This window comes from Melospiza melodia, chromosome 11 (genome assembly GCF_035770615.1).
Source record: "Melospiza melodia melodia isolate bMelMel2 chromosome 11, bMelMel2.pri, whole genome shotgun sequence".
NCBI classification, from domain to species: Eukaryota; Metazoa; Chordata; class Aves; order Passeriformes; family Passerellidae; genus Melospiza; species Melospiza melodia.
The window spans coordinates 4,410,989-4,432,723 of record NC_086204.1 but is presented as its reverse complement, the minus strand read 5'-3'; the positions used below and the strand labels follow the sequence as shown (position 1 = coordinate 4,432,723).

At 43.2% G+C, this 21,735-nt stretch overlaps 1 protein-coding gene across 2 annotated transcripts in view; it reads right to left on the bottom strand.

Moving 5' to 3' along the window:
- Positions 1 to 20,202, bottom strand: part of ABL2 (ABL proto-oncogene 2, non-receptor tyrosine kinase) — a 45,064-nt gene extending 24,862 nt beyond the window's left edge. Inside the window, exon 1 of one of the 2 annotated variants that reach the window (XM_063165387.1) lies at positions 20,025 to 20,202. In XM_063165387.1, coding sequence (XP_063021457.1) covers positions 20,025 to 20,202 — 178 coding nt within the window. Of the gene's footprint in view, positions 1 to 21; positions 275 to 20,024 lie in introns of those variants that run through there. The other variant, XM_063165389.1, reaches the window with a different exon arrangement.
- Between the last annotated feature and the right edge of the window lie 1,533 nt (positions 20,203 to 21,735).

The following is a 21,735-nucleotide window of genomic DNA, read 5'->3' as shown; positions in this document are numbered from 1 at the left end:
TGGGCAGGCAGCAGTGCTTACCTTGTGGAGGATATTCAGAGGGCAGAGCTCCCCAGGTGAGCTGGTACAGCTTCAGTTTCCAGTACATGAGTTTAATTTTTTAATGGAATCCCAAAATGCTTGTTTAGCACAGATGTGATCTCTCAGTTCCATCCACCCACACCGAATATGCAGCAACTGCCAAGGCTACACAGTACTTCTGTTTTAAAAAAAATTCTCCAGCTAAAAATAAATCACAAAACTCTCAACCTCATTTGTCAGCAACCAATATGCTGTTCAAACCATCGGCCACAGCCATTTTCTTCTGTTGAACAAAGAAGGGGGATCCTTTTTAGAATATTTACTTCATTTGACTAAAATACCCTTGTCATCTTGCCTCCTTTGAAATACATTTGTCTTAGAAAACAACCAAGTGTTTCCTCCAAGAAAAGCTGAGCTTTAGCGTGAATACTTGCCCAAAAATTGCATGTCGTGTTGTGAACTTCAGAACCAGGGAAAACTCCTAAGCTGGAAAGCCCCTGACATCCAGCTGAGCCCTGGCTGAGGCAGGTTTAGTTATCCTGCTCCTCCTCAGCCCTCTGGCCTGATTTCCTTGCAGGGGGGGCAGCGGGAATGTGAAGTCAGAGGAACAAATCCATGGCACTAAACTTAGCTCTGGCTGCGGAACCGCTTCCCCTCGGTGAAAGCCAGACACTTGTCATTGGCTCCAGCGAGCAGACAAGGGGCTCCATTCACCAGCACCAGCCCAGCAGCTGCTCAGGGAGCAGGGTAACACGAGCCCCAGCCTCTCCAGAGGGAGAATTCCAAACCCAGCCTCTCCAGAGGGAGAATTCCAAACCCAGCCTCTCCAGAGGGAGAATTCCAAGCCCAGCGCTGCCACAGCTTTGTAGTTTCAGGCTGTGTCACCACGTTTGCTTTTCCAAATCTAACTGCAGTGTCTGACCCCCATGTATCTGAATTCAGTATGAAGTCAAGAATGTACTCCCTGAAATAATGTCTTTGGAAAATCCTTCCTGGGTTATGGAAGAATTAATACAGCTTTGAAGGAAGGGAAGCCAATGTAAGACTGAGCAGGTTGAGTACCCCTAAAAGTACTTAAAACTACAAAAGGTTTGACTTGCTGAGGTAGAAATGAAATCAGTTTTATTACAAAGAAAGATAACAGCAGGTGAATAGACAAAATTGTGCATAAGTAAAGTGGAGCTGGGTTGAAAATGTTTATATCATTTAGTATGTTTGTAATGGATATTATTCAGTAGATCAAATATTTTAAGACAGAATAATAGAAGAAACAATATTTTTTTAATTATTTCAAGAGAGGTAAGACTAGCCAATGTATTAAACTTGGAGTTTTATGCAGTTAAGATACAAATTTTATCTGTCTGCTACTAAAGATGCTTTACAAGTTCTGGATTATCCTTTAGGGAGTACAGCACTTTTTGACTGTTAACATCAAAACTATAGAACATTTAAAGAAAGTATGATAGCAGAACACTCATTTTTAGCAGAAAACTTTAAAATGTCAAAAGCAAGTCAGCCAGCTGACAACTGGGATTCTTCAGGCACACAACAACCACTGTCCTGGGTCACTTACAGCCCAGCATCCTGCCTGGCAAGAGGGTAATCATATTATTCCAGAACACTTTCCAAGCCTCCAACATGTTGCACTCGAGGTGTTTTGGAGCCAGAGCTTGTGCTGTTGCAGTAAAACTTCCTGACAGGCCTTATTTTGTCCAGTTGCTGTCTGAAGTATTGCAAGCTAACCTCACACATAAACAAAATCCTGCTGCCACAGTAGCAAGAGCTCACAGCACCTTGCAGAACAAAGAACAGGCTCTGACTGTTCCGTACATCTCCTAATTTCATTTGCTGATGCTCAGTCTCTACAAGGCAAATCCCAAATGATCAGTACCTGCAGGTGCTTTCTCTGCCACTCATGATTTTTATAAGCCCTTCTCTCATTCTACCTCAGCCACCTCTCCTCCAGGCTGAAGAGAGCCTATAAATGTTGCCATGATATGTCTTGTTACAGCTCAGAAATGGATTCCTGTTGTTACAGGGGCAGCTCAGAACTTTATACCTCACATGCAAAGGCAGAACCATTCTCCTCAGGGTTCCACCTTCTACATGATCACACTGAATCCTCTCCTGCTTCTTCAACCTCCTGCAAGTTTAGCACTTGCCATTTGCTTTCTTCTTCATCTCATTTGTCTGCTTTTAATAAAAAAAAAACCAACAAAGAGTTGAATTTAAGGAAAGTTAGAAAGCTGAGTAAAAGACTTTATTCCTGTTTGAGAGCTTTTGAATTTCTAGACCCTATTCACTAAAAAAATTGAGGTCTTCCAACAAGTAATATACTACAAGCAGTGGTTGGTAGTGTATGGTCTGGTTAAGTCAGCAGATATTGCTCTCCTAAGGTGAGGAGCACTTTAAAAAATAAGATAAAAATTACCTTGCAAAGGACGCTAGAAGTCATCTAGTTAAAGAAAGCATCATTTGCTCTAGGGAGAAATAACCCAGGAGGAGGAAAACTTGGCTCTCCCTGGATGCCAAGAGAGCAAAACCATCCTGCAGATGATGTTTTTTCTACTAATTTGTTTTCAGAGCACTAAAGAAAAGCAAACAAAGTACAACAGTATGGAAATGAGTGACTTAATTCCCCAGACACATTAGGCCACATCTCTTTCCTAGGTTCATGACTGCCATTTCAAAAAGCAGAAATTACATGGAAAATGCTTAGATTAACCTTCAATTTGGCTAGCAAGGACAGAATCTGGCCTACAGACAAACAAACATCACAAGGGAGCTAGTTACAATTTCAGATTTATCTAACAATTTGTCAAAAGACAAATCCCCTAAAGAGCTGAGATCTGTTGCCAATTTACAATGCTAACCTGAATACTAATGGTTTGTTTTTCCATACCACTGCCAACATCCCCTCCTGTTGCTGGGGAAATCTGAAAGAGGAAAACAGTTGTTTGGAATTATCTAGGATTGTAATGGGCTGTGAGACAATATTAATTAAATGAAATCCTATTTTATTGATTTGGCACCACAACAACACTTGCCATTCACCTGGAATAAGAACAAGCAGACAGTGTAAGGTATATTAAGAGTAAGGCTTTTCAAGAATGGATTATGAACTATAATTTAACCACATACAAAGATTAACAATGATGGGGAAGGCACCAATGCTGCCTTACCCCCTCAAAATGCAAGTATTCCAAACCCAAAACCTAGATAAGTTCTTTTGGAGCAGTCAGTGATGAAGTTCAATAGAAAGCTACTCTCCTGATTTTACCCAAATCTATTCCTCTTCTGTTCTGGTTATCATCTGCTCCTTGGAGGTTTTTGAATAGAAATGCAAAATTACAAGGAAAGTATCTGCTGTGTGCTAAAACAGATCCAGCAGCTAGAAAAAGCAAAAAAACATTATTTCATTTCTATCATTTGCTTGCCACACAATGACTTGACTACTTTTTCCTGTTCAGAGAATAAAACAACAACTTAGTGTTGACACACTGAGGGAACAGGAGCCACTGGTGGCTATTTAAGGAGCTTTCCTCCCACTCAATACCAGCATAGCTGTCTGAGACATCTCCCCTGCTGCCAGGCCGGGTGGTATGACTGGGATGCTCCCAGGATTGGCCATGGTATTGTCAGCCACTTTTAACTGGGGCCACTCAGCCTCTGCTACAGCTCCTGCCTTCGGGAGCCACCTCCCCCAGGGCTCAATTTAGTGGATTTACTATATATATTCTGAGGGAGGAAGGAAGAGGGAAAGGGCTGGAAATTCCCAGTGGGAGGTGTAACATTGTGGCTCACTCAGCAGTTGGTTTCCTCCTGCTCTGGAAAGCACTGCTTAGTTCCTAAACTGCATCCATCCACAACAACAGTTTGGGTGATTTTACTGGACACAGCAAGATGCTTTTCCAATAAAAGGCTCTGCCAGAAGGACATTGCTACATCCATGGCAAGACTTTTGCCAGTTGTGCCATACAGCTGCCTCCAGGGAGCTGCTTCATTTGGGAGTGTTGTTTTATGAAATGTCCATTTAAAACTGAAATTGAGACCAAAGTCTGGCTGTGCCAACTTGCAGCATCCCCACATCTTCTGGTCTGAAAGGCCAAGAAAGGTCCCTTTCTCTTGCTCAACTGAGATATTTTCTTTTTTCTAATTTGACAGAGTTCCACCTCATTCCTTCTTCCTCCCACTCCACAGAAAAACATTCCCAGTTGTTGCTGGCCTGTATTGGCTGTCAGACAGCTGACTGCTTGGATTACACAGGGCTGTATTGTACCCCTGCAGGACCCAGCCACACAAAGGGCGAGCAGGGCTCACTGCTGGGCTCTACCAGCACACCAGGTGCTGTCTTGAAGTTGGAAATTCCAAGACAACAGGCAGCTCCTCTCAAAACATTCTCTCTTGAGCCTCTCAAAGTACAAACTGCTCTAAATCAGCTACTAAAGCAACCAAAAGTCATGGGGAACTTGTACTCACTCTGACTCAGCCTCTTACAGCAAAGGGATCCTGTCTTCTGTTTTTTGTCCAGGTACTGGAAATTAAAGCCACTCCAAAGCTTCTGGCAGCTTGGGAGACCTTTCAGTTTCATTTCTATTATTAACAGCAGTTACCTATGGCAATGCTGTATTTTGAAGACATTTAAATGACCATAGCTCTCCTCAGTACAGTAGTTAGAAAGCAGAACATTTACCATCCCATGCAGATCCTGTTTCCAGCCAGGGGCTTCTCTACCCCACCCTTATGGACACCCCTGATTTACTACAAGCCAGTCAGCCACTTCCAGCTTCTGGAGATGCCACTAAACTTGCCCTTACGGGCAGTTCTCTTTTGGAATTCCAAGCTGCTGTGACTGGTACTTAATTTGCAAATTTCTTTGGAAAAAGTACCCTTGAGGCAAACTCCAAGTCATGCCTCAGCCCAGGAGCTGCTCCTTGGCAAGCCATGGAGCATCCAGAGGCAGATCCCATTAACTCCTGACTAAAAGCTGCTGTGCTTCAGGTTTAAAATGGGTTTTTAGCTTAGAAGGAGTTTGCTTAGAAGAATCGGGAGCTAATTAATATTTGGAAGTTATTTGAAGGGTCTTTAGAATTAATGACATGTTTCCTGTTCATCTATATCACTGCCAGGAACTGTCTTCTCCCTATTTTCAAGCTACTTTAAGCACTTAAAAGTCAATATAACAGAGCTGCTGCTGCTTGGAAGTAACCTGGATAGGTTATAGAGCTGAGCAAGTGCCAAAACTGTCAAAAAGAGTGAGGCAAGGAAATATGGACTTATTGCTGCTTTGGGAGCTAAGTCTCTAAGTCTAAAACAAACCACACATGCATAACAATGTTAAAGTTTTTAAAATCCTGTATGATCAGTCCCTGATAAACTGACCCAAGAGGTGTAAACTGGAAGCACCCAGCACACTAAGCTCCTCCAGCAAGGATGCTGAAGTTCCAGCACGATGCATCAGCAGAGGCTGTGGGACCAACACCCCTCAAGGTCATGCTTTCATCATGAATAGTGCCCCAAAAAGGGAAAGCCTCTGAACAGCACCCAAATCAATGACTGATAGACAAAAAATGAGAGCCTGGAGAACATCCAGCAGGCACCTGCATAAAGGAAGATTTTGATTTTTTTTTTTTCCTCTAAAAAGATCAGTGACTTAAACACACAGGGTCACACCTTGTGCTCTGACGCCAGAGACTGAGTAATGGCAAACATCAAATAGTTGTGAGCAAATGCAGTGAGTGGAATCAGCCCTCAGAAGGACTGACTAATCTGGGATGGTTCTCCTCTTCCCAGCAACGTCAAACTCAGTAAAACTTCCACATCTGAATTGGGTCTGATGAAAATGCAGTGAAAGATTACCAGGGTAGGAACTTCATTCCTAATTACTACAAAACAAGACTAACAGATTCATTGGCAGAACCAGATTCTGAACTTCATTCCTAATTACTACAAAACCAGACTAACAGATTCATTGGCAGAACTAGACTCTTTGGGCACAAATACTGGTCTCTTGACAAGTTTCCATCCATTCAGCCTTATCCCATTGCTATTCAGATGTCCAGGATACAAGTAGGCAATATCCTGTAAAACTTTACTTTGAGATCAGGTACTTCTAGATCAACTTATAACTCCTCCCTATCACAGGGGGAAAAACCCAACCAACCAACCAACCAAAAAAACCCCAAACTACTCCTCTTATTTTGAAAATTCCTAGTCAATCTTTTAGAAACTATGTATTGTGAATATTACAGGCAGATTATTTATAACAGACTTCATACAAAAGATACATGCTGTAGAAGCAGGGTTGAAACTAAGTTACTCAAAATATATGAGTCTAATGATTCTGTTTCTAAAGCAAGGGTAGGGCATCCTACATGATGACAGGTAAAACCGAAAAACAGGTAAAATAGAAAACTGACAGTCTTGGCTTTGTTTTTAGTGCATGAAGGTGGCTGCTGTAATCTAAGACAAATACATAAAATACAGGTTTTTCCTTTAAACTGATGAGGAAAAATAACCAGGTCTGGGTGTGGAGGACTCAAACCAGTTTTTGTGGGAGTTTTGCCAATGTCATAAGAGCTGCAAGGGTGGTACCCTCCTCTCAAAGAAAAAACACAAGTGGAAAAATGAGGCTGTGCAAAAACATGTGTAACTTGGGCAGGGGAAAAGAGGAAGGAGAACTAAGAGCACCCTGGTAGGGCACAGAAAAACCCTATGGTCCATAAAAGCATTCTGTATTTTTAGAGGGATGTGGCAGTAACACAGGCTCAGAACTCCTCCCCTGTGAAGACACAGCATTACCCAGACAACCTGAACTGGGATTTGGAGCCCTTCCAACCATCACTAGACAATTATGAAAAGAAACACCTCCACCACCTCCTAACCCTAATTAAGACTCATAAACTGAACCTTCTGCAGCTGCTGGGATTCCTCTCCTGCTTTTGTCTGGAGCTTTGGGGTGGGATCATGGTGCAGACACATGTGCTGGCTGTGCAGCTGTCTCTGGAAGCAAGGACCAGGCATTCCTCCTTGCAATGAGGTGTGCAGGCACATTTTTTTTCAGATTTAAAGTTGCATGAGGGCTACCATACAAAGCTGAGAGGGCTCACCTGCCACCCACTGATTTTCTTTTAGTCAAGAGGCAGTCAGGAAACAGCAGCAGGAGTATTTCATCCCAAACTGTGAGGTTTGCTAAATCTGGATCATTGCCTTCTAGATTTGTCACAAAAGGCAATGATGTTTTTCCATTGAGGACATGAATTCTAGTAAGATTTATTTCTAAACCCTCTAGCAGGTAACCATCTCCCCAGCTCAGGTAACTAAACAGTAAGATCCACAAGTTTTGCTGAAATGTTTTATGAGCAATGAAAGGATGGAAGAGCAGGAGGATGCATTAAATCCCAGACTTCTGCTGGGGCTGTACCTGCTTTGTGGGTGACTCCTCTCAGTGCTGCTAACCAGGCTCTACCCAGCAGTAAATGCCTATTCTCAGACACATTAAATTCACAGCCCACACAACATTCTCAGTCAGGGCATGCTAATATTATGGCTTGATACTACACAGGATATTTTTGTAGCACTTGATATATATTGAGTGTCTTGCAGTTTTGTTATTTTATTCTTTTGACAGCCCTACAGAGTAGTAGGATAAATTTGTGCTATGAAGGAGGTCTAAAGCAAAGCAAAAGTAAATTTCCTAAATATCTGGAAGCTATGGCTTCCAGAGCAGGACTCAAGTTGGTGTTGATCAGTGATCCTACCTAAAGTGCAACACTCAGAGCTTTCATTACAAAACCTTCACACTAATAAATAACACTTTCAATCAAAGTCATAAAAGACTCTGAAAACAGCTACTGTCCCAACTATTGATGTTGCCTAAACAAAAACTCCTACTCTTACTCACACTAATGAAGTAGGATTAAAATAAACAGCTTTGAGTTCAAGCATCAAAAAAGGTTAAAAAACCTGCCATGGGGCAAAGCATAACAGAAAGCCTCTATAGTCAAACTTGGAAAAAAGGCCTGGGGAAAGGGTGCTGCATCCATAGTCCTGCTAGAGATGTGCTGCATAAACCATCTTGTGTGCTCATGACTCACTTATCTGTGTGACAAAACAGTCTTCCTTTGATAAAACTGACTGCTCTGCCAGTGAAGAAAAAAAAATTAAATAGTTAACTGTTGTGGAAAATAGTTTTCCTAACTGCAGAGATTTTTACTCATGCTAGTATCTTATATATATGGGTATGTATGCATATATATAGAGAGAGGGAGAGAGAGAGATGGTACCCTCATAGGGAGAAATTATTTTCTCCAGTTCCTGCACATCTGTATTCCACGTTCTAGAGCTGACATCTTTTGTCAGCAAAGCCAAAGAATTTGGGAACAAACTAGGAGCACACAGTCAGAGAGAAAGACATTGTGCATCACCTGTTCCATTTTCAGAATAGATATGGCTCCAAATAAGACACCAGCTGAGTAAGAATGCTAAATGCTCTGAGGAAAGGGAATTTTTCTTCCTATTTAGTCACCAGCATAAATTCCTGGACATTCAATTCTGTTTCCCCTTAAACCTCAAGCACCCTCATTTCACACATATTGTCCATGGAATGACACTTGTTCCCAAGGGCCACTATCTAATTTCTGAAAGCACAGGAGCAATCCTTGGAGTTGCAGCCTTCACTTTGGTGTACGAAAACAGTAAATTCTATGTACTAAAGCCCACTTCTCTACTAACTGTGAACAGAGGTGTTGTTTGCCCAATAGCCTTTATTAGGTTTCAAACATTACAAGCCCATCTCCCTGCAGCTCAGGGGTAACTGTGTGATGAAGAATATTTTCCTGTGAGAGGAAGAATAGATGGGAGGATGTAATAAAAAACCAGATGCCAAGGCCTGAAATGCACCTAAGATCTCAACTTTGTAGCAAGTTAGGAGAGTTTGTGGGAGAATAAAAGGGCATCTACAGCATGCCAGAAGTCATGCCTTTGCTTTTGCATGACAATATACAAGACAGGAAGTCTCTCTTGGTTGTATTTTAAACAGGTTTTCATATCTCCTTGGTAGGAGGCTGGTTTAGGACTGATTAATGTGTTTCTTTCAACATGGCCTTTCACTGGCTTGTATTAATACATGACTTTTAGAAAAACACAAATGCATCCCAGTTTAGTGTAACAACTTAGCAGTCAATGGCTAACCCCACTGCTGTGTCAGGTGATTTTATTTTTTGGTAATTACCTGCCCTTAACACCAGGTTTGGGAGGTCCTTGCAGAGATCCTGTTTCCCAGGCACCAGCCCAAGTGCATGAATGCTTTATTGCAATTCCCTTTGCATTTCCCTACTGCTGGGCAGCCAAAGCCATTACTCCACAGCTCTCCCTCTGTTTTAATTCACTGGAGCTTCAGTCTCTTTATGGATATTTGAGAGATAACACTGAGCAAAGTGCTGTGCTTTGGGATTCCTTTTCAAGTCCAACAATTAATACAAACATTACCCTTCCCTTGGACCTATTACCACGCCACAAATGTTTTGAAATACAGGCTAGAGCCACAACAAACACATTTCTCTAAAGCCTACAGGATGAGACAAGAGTGTGTGACTGAACACTTAATTTAGCCTGCAGACAGCTTTCCTGGATTTGTTTGTGCCAAAATTAAGTCTAAACAGCTCCATAAACCAAGCAAGCATAATTGTGATTTTACAGATGAGAAGTGCACAGAAGCAAAGAGAAGTGATTCTTAATTTGAGTGCTCAGATTACCTAGCAAAAGTATCAGATTTAATGTCCTTCCATGCACAAAAGCTGTCTGCATGCTTGCACATAAACAAGTTGGGAAACTTCCCTTGCTGGCAGATGAAGTTAACTTAGGATGAAGCCCAACAGAAACAAAACAACTAAAAGGGAAACAGCCCAGCTCTTAATGGCAAAAACAAAATAAACATGTATTGTTACATCTCAATACAGCCACATCTGCCTTTTGCTGTGTGGGTCCTGCCTGCTTTCATAACCCAACACTCACTTAAAGCACTGCACTGTAACACAGGATTGTTAAATAACACTCCCCACTTTTCTTAGTGGGAAAAACCTTTTAGCAAGGGATAAATGAAGGCATTGGAGCACCCTCTCGTGGCAGGCTGAAACAGCGTTTGGAACGAGCAGCTGAGATCAATCCTTTTACCTTGTTAGCTGAAAATGTCAGAGTTTACACCGAGTCCCCACCTGGGGCAGAGCAGGCACGGGGAGCCCAGCTGAGCTTTATTCCAGAGCCAGGCTGCACCTAGGAGCAGTTCCAGGCTTGCCACCGAGCAGGAAATGAGAGCCAAGGTGTTTTATTGAGCAGAAATGCTGCCGTGGCACACAGAGAAGGTCCCTGTGCTCCTGCTGTCAGGGTGCCTGTGTGGGCATGGAAAGAAAGACACGTGCCAAGGGTCTGAGCCAAATTCAGCTCAACCCTTTGACAACAGTCGATGGAATATTACAGGCATACATTTGAATATACAGGCATATTCAAAACAAGAATTTGAATTTCTGCACAAAACTACAGCCAACCTCAGCTTTGACAGACATAAACCCTGTGGTCTAATTCAACTTTTTAAAGCACATCTGTATTTCTAACTAAGTGCAAGAATTACCACATAAACAATGAGTCTGATTTAGAGGACAGTGCCTTCTTTAAGTACATTTTCCCCCTAAAAACTCAAATAGATTTATTTATGATGACCTAAAATGAAAACATTTTCTAACAAAGAGGATGTAACAAGGGTTCAACCTGCTGGATTTCTATCTCTTAGGATAGCCATGGCAGGCCAAGCCACTCCAATCAGCATTTGGGCACCTACTGAGTGAGCAAAGCAATCCCAAGGCATCTAATGCACCTCTGGAAGAAAAAAAATATTAAAAATTGGCTTGTTGTTCTTCTGTAGTTATAATATTGGACTCAAATTTATTAATTAGTAAAAAACAATATTTAAATTATAGTTTATTTAACATGAAAAATCAGCTCCTTCCCCACATCTATGTTGCAAACCCTTATATCCCCAGGGTTAAGATCCTGAATTTAAAAAATACAACTTGAAACACTAACACTACAAAACCTTCCCATTTTCCTATTTATTCTAAGGATCCTCTGTAGATAAAGGCTTTTTAATATCATAAAGTCCCTCTGCTTTCTCTATTTATTCCAACATAAAATGATGTAAACCCAACAAACACAACCCTGAATAATGAGCATACAATTGATGACTAGAGCAGAAGGATTTTGCTGTGCTCCAGTGAGTAATCAGGCCAGAGCACAGGTTTCACAGTGCTATTGATCCCACAAGCTCTGCTCATCCCTCCCCAAGCTCAGACCTCTCCCTGCCTCAGAGAGAGATGCCAGAACCTCCCCAATCCCTGCTCATCTTCCCAGGCAGGAGAGGAGAGCACAGGAATCCTGCAGAGAGGTGGCTCTCACTATTTAAAGTTTTAATTTCTATTTTACTGCCACAAATGATAAAGCTCATCAGGCTTACTTGATGCCACTCAGGTCAGTGGAAAGCAGGTTTGAAAACAAATCAGAATTGAGTGATATCTCATAAAATAATCAGAAAAAGCATTTTCAGAGCACCTGTTCAAGGTCCCACCTCCACCCCAGCCTTTATGCCTCGATCAAGGTGCCACAGGGAGAGGAACTTTACCAACACTCTTATTAAAAACAACAATATTCCAAAAAGCACACAAAGGACACTCAGCAATTCACAGTTCAAGCTGTTAAAACTTGCTATTTTAACTTTAGTATCTAGGAACTAAGCCTGAGAGCTGCCACTTATTAGACTGAAATTTTTTATTTGTCAGTTTATAGATGAAAAAACTAAATTTACAAGATAAAATGAACCACAAATCAGCTCTCGGACAATGGATGCTGTTTCTCTTTCACTTGTACTGAAGGGAATGTTGAACATAGAAAAAGCCTTATAATTTCAAACTTGTCTTTTAAGAAAAAAATTGCATTAAACACAAGCATTAAGTCCATGTTTATGCAAACCAGTCAGGCCTGTATGACCTTGAGCTCTGCTGCACCCAGTGACCTAATGGAAGAAGGAAGCTAGGTCACTGTTCAAAACATCTTCAAGGTTATTCACATTTCTTAGAGTGCATTTCCTTCTTCCTAGATCACCCAATTTGTATCAGTATTTAAAAGATTGGCATAAATAGGCTTTTTTACTGCTAAACAGCAGTACACTTTCATTAATTGGCCAGTTTTGACAGATTGCTAGGTGGGAAACAACACTTTAAAATTTCTTTTTTAAAAAAACCCTTTAAGGCTAATCTAAATAATCTTTCCAATTTCCTTCTATTATTAAGCAATTTTCAGAAATACCATTAGAGCTGTACCTTAGCTCTGCTTCTGCTCTTGGCTTTCCTAAGCAGCAGCCCAAAATTGATATTCTCATCAGTCGTGCAGCCTCCCACGGGTTTTTGAATAGCAGCAGCAAAACTGAACAGTCTTGTTAACTCTGTGACACTGCTGGTTAGCAAAAGCAACCCTGAGCAGAAAAGGCTTGGAAATCATCTTGAGAAACTGAGCTGCCCTTGCAGCCTAAGGAAGGCCTCATTATATTAATTTACACTCCAGCTTGGGTTTGAAGGGTTATCTTCACAATCCAGGGGATATGAAATTCAAATGTACAAATATTTTGGGGTTTTGTCTAGAAAACAGATCTGTGCTCTGTAAACACCTTTTAGATCTCTGATATTTAGGGTTAATGTAGGAGGTAATACCAATCTACTTGGATATGATAATATTTAAACAAGCTCCTAGCCCAGGCCAGGTTTGTGATGGGGAAATGTCTCTTCACTTTGCAGTTCCTGTAGGTTTTGGGGTGTTTGCTGAGGAGCACCACTCTCTGCAGTTAACTTTTTGAAAAAAAATTAGTCTAACTGAAAACACAATCTGAAAAACAGGAACACTTCATAGTCTATGCTACATGCTCCAAAATGTCTAATATTTATATAATTTAGCCAATATTCACACAATTTCTTTCAACCAGAAGCAAGCCTGAAACCTGTTTCAAAATTAGCCATGGTGCTGATCTCAGCTGAGATGACAACAAACAGGAATAGCCAAGACATGCTTGATGCTTTGTTGTTGGGATTATCACTAAAGAAACAAAGGAGAAATGGACATGGAGGTGCACAGGGTCACAAATCCAGAATGTTCTCATCCTCTTATCCTATAATTCAATTGCTAACTTGACCCAAAAGCAGCAGGAGATGGTTCCTATGCCTTTGCCATATATAGCTTATAACAAGAAGCAGCTACATCCTTTTCACTTATAATAAATAATAAAGCCAAGAAAACATCAAATAAACCAGGAAAGAGGCCAAGATCCAACTCAGCAGCATTATAAATGGAAGGATGAGGCATGCTGTCCTATAGAAAAATGAGTGTTCCTTCATTGAAGAGCTACTTTTCTTACATAACTGTAGTCCCAATTCTTGCATCACTATTGTCACAGAAAACTTTCAAATTATTGTAAGTGAAGCTCCATGTTTATTAATACATGTAGTTATTTTTAATTGAAGTATTTTAGTAAGATTAAGATTCTAAGGTTAATGGTAGAAGAGGAGGGGAAATTCTTGAAAAAGAAGTATGTTTAACAGACCTCTAACGAGCACCAGAAGATTGAAATAAAACTAATTTAATTTTTAGTGAAGTAATTCTGTACATCTTTGTCTCCCCTTCAAAAAAGGCAAAGTTATTTCAGGGCTGTTTTTTTTTTTTTTTAATTGTTCTGCTGAATTAACTGGTACTGAAAGCCACCTATTAAGAAGGTAATTTACACCCAGCTGCAGACAAGTAATCATAGTGAGAGATGCTCATGTCTCTACAGAGAGCCCACAAAGCACAGGCAACTTCCTAAGCAGAAATGGGTAATAGAACGAAGCTTTGTTGTTGTGGTTTGCAGCATTACCAACAGGAAGCCTCAATGGTTTTGTAAGTGTCACTTATTCCAGAGAGAACAATCTCTATGGGTAATACCAAGAAATACTTTAAAATAAAGTATTTCATAACCACAAAGCCAGAGAAATGTGAAGGATGATGCAGTAAGGTGAGAAATCCGTGACCTCAGAGCCAGCAAGTCAATGCTGCTGCACCTCAGCACAAGTTTTCTTTCCTGCTGTGGGGAGGGAAAGAGGCTGCCAGTGGCCCAAGCAACCAAGAGAAGTATTTCTTTACCAGTCAATACTGTGCTGAAGGCTGCTAAGAAGGAAACTCTATGCCTACATTGCAGATTCACCTGCAGAGCCAACCCTGGGGCCATTGGCAGTGCAAGCCTTGTGTCACCTGTAATTACAGGCTGCTGGAGCACTGCTAACGGACTGGGGATCTGGGAGATCAGGCTGGACACAGGATGCACCTGAGGCTTTGGTCTGTGCTCATCCATCCATCCATCCATCCCTGGCTTTCTGAAACACAACCAGGTGAAAATGAGCTCTGCAAGCCACCACACAAAACCCACCTCTGTTACTTTTAACAACTTCCCCACCCATCCCTACTGGAGTGAGTACAAAGTTCTTGGTTTGTATTAGCTGGATTTTGATCGTTTCTTATGGCTGTAAATCAGCCAGCTGTCAGCAGCACTTAGAAGGCAGTTTATGGATAGTAAGTATCCTGGAAACATGAAGTTGTGACAACTAAGAGAAATGAGCTAGAATAAATCATGCTAAGGATCTCTGGCTTCAGCTGTAAAGCAAAGATCTACAAAGTACAGCTTGACTTGGGCAAGGACTGGCCTGCTTTAGGAACAAACAAACAAGATATATGCTGAAGTGGGTCACAGAGCAGCTCACTCCTCCTGAACACCAGAGAAAACATGGTTTTCTTACTGTCCCAGAATCTGCAATAAGTACCAGCCATGAAATATTCCTGAAGCCAAGCCTGCTAGAGCATCTCCAGGAGATAGTCCAACTCTCTCCACTCTAATTCTGTGAGCTGGTGATGCCACTAGATTAAAATAGGATGGTTTAAGACACTTGCAGTAATTTGCTTGTAGTGTCCCTGTTCATTTTCCACCGATTTGTTCACTTGGCCATGTCCTTAATTCCAAAAAAAATCCCACAAATTTTTTTTTTTTTTGCAAAACATTGCACTTGCAAGCAATAGCAAGTTTGTGAAATATTGCTAGAACAACTTGTACCACACCATCTGCTACTTGGGGAGAACTGAGAAGTTAGAGATATGTCTGGGCTTTGAAATTTGATTTTTAAGTTGATTCTGAGTAAAAAATTTTTGAGGTAACTTCATTTCAGTCCTACCTTCTTCAGACTGTGTTCCCTGCCTATGTGAAAAGAATTAGATCAGTAGTCAGTATTATATTGTCCCTTCCAGCTGGTAGCCTCCTCTCTTTTGCAAAATTCATTATACAAAAATCCCAGACTAACACAAGGTATAAAAATCAATATTTAATGCAATGGATCTGCAGGAATAATTTAGATATCATGGAGAAGGATGCAATAGAGAACATGCCTACAAATTCATGTTCTACAAGGGACGTTCCCCTAGACACTCAGCTGAACTGTCCTTTATTCCCCAAATAATTAGTTAAGAGTTATTTATATATTGTGGTCCCACAAGATTTCTGATTTAGAGTACAAAAAGCCAGGCACTGAATACAGTGATTATATTCCATCTGCACAGGGCATTTACTGACAGGAAAGTCTGTGGGCAAGTAGCTCTGGCCTGAGCTTGCTGCATTTCACTGGGATGAAGAATAAAGAACATTTTAGGCAGCCCACAAAGTGCAGTTGTTAAACTGACCCTATTTTCTCTCCTTCTTTCCATTTTCCTGCATCCAGCTTTTCAGTTTCAGAATTTCAAAGGGACAGTGTTATTTATGCTTCTTCCTATTTTAGAATGTTTTTATCATGTGTCATAGCACTCTGACTGCCTTAGGGGAGCTTTAATGATAATTTTATTTTTAAAAGTATAGGCCTATCTAGTCTGACCTTGATGCACATAATAAAAGGTTGCTAAACTCCTCCTCTAGAAAACAAAACAGGGGACAAATGTCCTGTGCCTGCTGGATCAAAAGCTCAAGTGTGGCAGAGCCTTCCACTACCCCAAAATATATCACCAAGGCAACTGTAGCAGTATTGCAAACAGGTATTGCAAAGGCTTCCCAGCCAGGATTTAAATAATCTGATTTTCCTGCAGTATGTGCTCTACAACACTCAGCAAGTCTTTTTGGAGATGAAAAGCATGCTAACACCATTCCAAAGAGTATCTTGGTACAGTAGGCTGTTATCAGTGCTCTTCTGAAAGAAAATTACAAGTGTCACTGTTCAAAGGTCAAAGCAGCTCAGTAGAGTCCGTGCAGCTTGGAGGTTGTTGGTTGTTGTTGCTTATTCCCCTTTCCTCAAACAAATTTCTGAGAGGACAAGGAGATAACTGACTTCCCTCTTCACTCTCCTGTGCCTTCTCTGGAAGGGAAAGCTCACCCTGTAATGTAAGCACTTCTTGTCTTTGCTGGTTGCACTGATCTGTAAGAATTTGGTTCTAAGTACTGCTCACTGCAGCTCTTCCCTCTGGAGTTGTGGCACTCATGAATTCCAGTGGAGTGCACGTGGAAACACCAGTTTGAACAATCCTCATGTTCACACTCACCCTTTCTACTACACCAACAGCAACCAGCATGCTTACAATCCATAGCCTGCTTCTGTGAGTCTCTGACAACATGCCAGCAATGCTCACAAAGGGGTGTTTTAAAGGGCTAACTGCAGGAGATTGCAAATTCCATTATTATCTTCTTGCATCCTGGAGAACTCCATAACTAATGGAATCACATGAGGGTATCAGCTTGCTTAGGACTTTTCTGCTCAATGTCACACACAGAACTCAATACCACAGTGAGCTGAAAGCCCCAGCAGCCCAGGTGTCTGTTCTCATGATGGAATAGTGGGGTGCCACAGTGCAGATCCCTTGCTCTTTCCAGAAAACATCTTCAGATTCTTTGTTGCAAGTGCCTCTCCTGTAGAGCTTCTGCCACACAAACCATAACCCAGCAAATAATCATGGAACAGACTGGCTCTACTCAATCTCTTGATTCTCAAGGACATCTATGGTTCAAATCAGCTGGGTGAAAATGTTTGTCTCAGATTTCCAGTAGCTTAGCAAAGAGGGTTTTACACTTCACCCATTTGAGTCAAACTGCTCTTCAAAATTCTGTAGCAAAACAGGTCTGAGGCTGAAAACATTGTTTATTTCCACCCTTTTCATAAACAATCCAGAAGAAGCAACTCCTCAAAATGAACCTTGGCAGGAGCACTCAGCAAGGTTTGCTGCTGGCACAATGTGGTAGGAAAGCTGCCAACATGAGGTAGGGATTTATAAACAGGTTGTCTTCTTCACATCCATGACTGCACCAAGGAAGGGAGAAAATCCAGCCCCATCCTGTGACTGGCTGGTTTAGCCACTGGTCCAAGAGTGCTAACCCACAATGCTGTGCTTTTGCATCACTTTCCATACACTGTGAATATATGTCCCAGAAAAAGGATGGAAGGTGGAGTTCAGAGAGAAATTACTAGAAAAGAGGCATCTGGATCAAGTAACGCCACCAGCAACCAGAGCATCTCAGCAGCAGAAGCATATGACTCACTTAAAGAAAACCTGGCTTGCTGCTGGCTAAGTAAAACAGGAGAGCAAGGTCATTAAATGAAAAATAAGAATACAAGTTGATGATAAAAAATTCCCTTAGACAAGGAGAGACAGGATCACAGGAAACAGTTTCTCTGACAAAGGAAGTGGACTCCAGATTTAGGAACACTACATGCATTTTAGTTTTTGCCCAAGACAAGTATTTAAAAAGGTACCCAACTTTATCAGCATTTGCTACAGATTATTAATATTGACTTGTTAACTGATTCCTAGTAAAATGTGAATGGAATCAGGAAACAGTTTAACACAGCTGAGGCATTCACCAAGATGGAAGAGAAGTTTGAAACCTGCTCTGAAACTCTCAAAACCTGGGTTGCCAAAAAGTCCCCCCCTTCTACATAATCTAACAGAATAAAAAGCTGTTTCTTGTTTTTAAGTCACACCTTCCTCTACAGTCTACAAGGGAAATAACAAAAACAATCCTAAGTAAAGACCCTAAGTAAAGCTACATCCATTACCTTAGCACTGAAGCAGATAACCTAAGCAATATAAATAGTAGTGAAATTATTTTGAAAGATACCATCACTCTTATCCCAGAGCAATGTTCTTTTTATGTGGCACTAACAGTTTTATTCAGTGTGTTGGCCTTCCAGGCTCATTCTTGTTTCTCATTCTATGGAAGACAGAGCAGAAGGGCTGGCAGGGCACATAATTTGTCTTCTTAGTATGCATGCATGCTTCAGAAAGCTTTTCCTCTCCATTTCCCTGCCACTACATGTAAATAATTCTCCCTACTATCTACCTTTGAAATTTAATAGGGTATGGGGAGGAGCTAGAAGGAATTGTTCAGGATGCTGAACTAAATTACTACCAAAACATGCAGCAACAACAAAAAGAAGTGCTCGAGTCAGTGTCAGCTGTGTTATTGGGAAGTCACTACACATCCCCACATGCTGTAATGCACTTCCCCAAACGTCCTTTCTGTCCTTGCCTTGTAGGAGCAGGAACCAAAGAGTCATCCTGGTACCAAAGCATGAGAAGACAGTTTGACATCAGCAGGAGTGTACACAGCAGTCTCTACAGCATTCTGCCCTACTACTAAAAACTTAGACACGCCCCACTGAAAGAAGTGGGCTATGTGCATGACTTCTGAGATGTCCTCAACACTGTGAGTGCGCAGTCTGTGATAGCAATGTTTTAGCCAAAGTGCCTTTTAACGTACAAAGATACAAAGAGTAAAACGTGAAGTTGCAATAAAATAACAACTCTTAGTTTAACTGTGGGTCAGGCACTTGGCAAGCATGTGCTGTTTTGGTTTTAAAGCAGATACTGCTCCCTGAATTCAAAAGCTGTGATAACACTGAGATTTTTAAGAACCAGATTTAGTGGAGTGCTCTTGTTTTGATAGATACTTACAGGTCAGCAGTCACAGAAGATGATATTTACTTTTAGACTGCTGGTTGCACGTTCCTTAATCTTTTTGCTTGAGCTCATTCTATTGAGCAAAAGAAAACGTGTACTGTCAGAAGCAGCCTTACTTTATAAACACTGACAACTCTCTCTCCGCTTAAAGCCAAGCCAGCCAAGCTCTCCAGAGCTGATTCAGGTCTTTAAAATTTGAGATGCATCCGCACATCTACTCTCAACATGCTTGTCAAGGCAGACAGGTTTCAGTTGATCTTTCCTTCCAAAACTTGGCAACATCTTAACATAATGCATAAATAAGTATATATATATTAAAAAAAAAAAAAAAAAGAAGAAGAAGAAACATGGTTACAAAGGAGATTTGAAGGTGTGTGGGTCCTTCTAAACGAGGTTACAGAAACGTGTACATGAAACATTTCCGGTCTCGGTTCACAGCAGTAAGAATAGAAGTGGACAGGTAGAAACTTCAACCTAGAATCAGATGGCAGCTGTAATACCCCAGTCAAAACGAAATTGCTCGCTCTGTCAGGACCTAGACAGTCCCACAGATGTACAACGGCAAGTAACAAACGCCTCGGCAAGCCACAAACGCCTCGGGAAGCAGTCGGACAAGGCACATGTTACCTTTACCTTTGTAAACAAAACCAGAGCTCGGAATCGCTGCGGTGACAGCGACCGAACCCCGCAGGTCCCGATTCCCGGCGGTGCCGCCTCGCTCCCGCCGGGGCTGGCGGGCAGTCCCGATCCCCAACTCCAGCGGGTCGGGGGGAAGCTCCTCCGAAGCCGAGCATCCCCCGGGACGTGGCGGCCGGGGCGAGCATCCCCCGGGACGTGGCTGCCCCGCTCCCCCCGCCTGCCTCTCCCCTCCCCCAGTAAACCCACCACAACAAAAGAGGGAGGGGAGGAAGGCCGATCGCGCCCCTTTCGCCCTCGCCCCGGCCGCTCACCGTGCTGGGTGAAGACATTGAATCCTCCCTCTGCGGAGCGCCCGGCCGCCTCCCGCCGGCGGCCCGCCGGCCTGGCCGCGCTGCTCCCCCGCAGACCCCGCGGCTGCTGCTGCTGCGGCGGCGGCTGGTGCTGGAGCCCCGCGCCCGGCTCCCCGACGCGGCCCACCTGCTGCCCCATGGCGGGCCGCGCTCACATCCCGCCGCTGCCGCCGCTGCCGGCCCGGCAGGCGCGTCCCGCTTCTCCCGAGGCCGGTCCCGGCGGCTCCCGCGGAGCTCCGGGCTGGGGCTCACGGGCTCGCCCCCGCAGCCCCCGCCGCCATCTTAAACCACAGAGCGCCGGCGGAGCGGGGACGGAGCGGCTCCCGCAGCCGCCTCCGGTCCGCCCAGGGAGGGGAGGGAGCGAGGGAGGAAAGGAGGCAGGGAGGAAGGGAAGCTGGGATAGAGGGAGGGCGGCTGCCCCCGCAGCCCAGACCGCCCTCCCGCGGCAGAATCCCAGGATTGTTTGGGTTGGAAGGGAGCTCTGTGGATCAGCCAGGCCCAAGGCAGGGTCACCTGGGGCAGGTGACAGGAACACGTACGTTCAGGCGGGTTTTGAATTTCTCCAGAGAGGGAGACTCCACGCCCTCCCTGGGTAGCCTGTTCCAGTGCTCTGCCACCCTCAACGTAAAGGAGTTCTTACTCGTGTTGAGGTGGAATTTCTCGTGCTTCAGTTTATGGCCATTGCTCCTTCCTCCTGTCTCTGGGCACCACTGAAGAGTATGGCACCGTCCTCTTGGCACTGCCACAGGCAGACACATTAGGGGGGACCAGCACACGAAAGAATGCACATGGGCACAGGCTGAGGGGCAAGAGCCACCCGGGTGACTCGCCAGGTCACCCCAGGAGAGGCCTCTCATCCCGGCCATGAAGGCAGCCCAGGAGAATCACAGAATCTCCTGAGATGGAAAGAACCTCTTAAGTCCATCTCTCAGCCTTGCACAGGACAGCTCCAAGAACCAAACCTGAGACTGTCGTCCAAAATACTTCTTGAACTTTGTCAAGCATTGGCCGTGGCCTCAAGGCTGCCCCAGTCTGAGCAACACTATCCCTTTAGGCTCCAGCCGGGCTGGTTTGCCTACAAAGCTGAGCAGGCATGAGGGTAAAGCCAGGGCCGTGTGCCTAGCTGTGGAAGGGAGCCACGATGGGCTTGTCCTAAGCTGTGCACAAGGAGGTTGTTGTAGCCAGGTGAGGGGCGGCCTCTTCTCCCCAGCAACCAAGGACAGGGCAAGAAGACACAGCCTTGAAGCTGTGCCAGGGGAAGGCCAGGTTGGACATTAGGATTCATTTCTTCACAGAAAGGGTGATTGGACATTGGAATGGACTGCCCAGGGAGGTAGTGGAGTCACTGTTGGGAGGTGTTTATGGAAAGACTGGATGTGGCACTCACCACTCACTGGTTGACATGGTGGTGTCAGGTCAGAGGTTGAACTCGATGAGCTCAGGAGTCTTCTCCCACCTAATTGATTCTCTGATCTCCGTGGGTTGCCAGGCTTCGGGCTGATTCCTTGGGTTGATTCCACTCCCATCTAGACTTGTCCTGGCCAAGGAGGAAAGTACTGCTGTGTGAATAACATCAGGAGTGGTTGGCAGCAGCATCTTGTTGTTGAGTGAACATACAATTCTGTAACTAATTAGTAAACCAACTTTTTTTGCCTTTTGTAATGTTAGCATA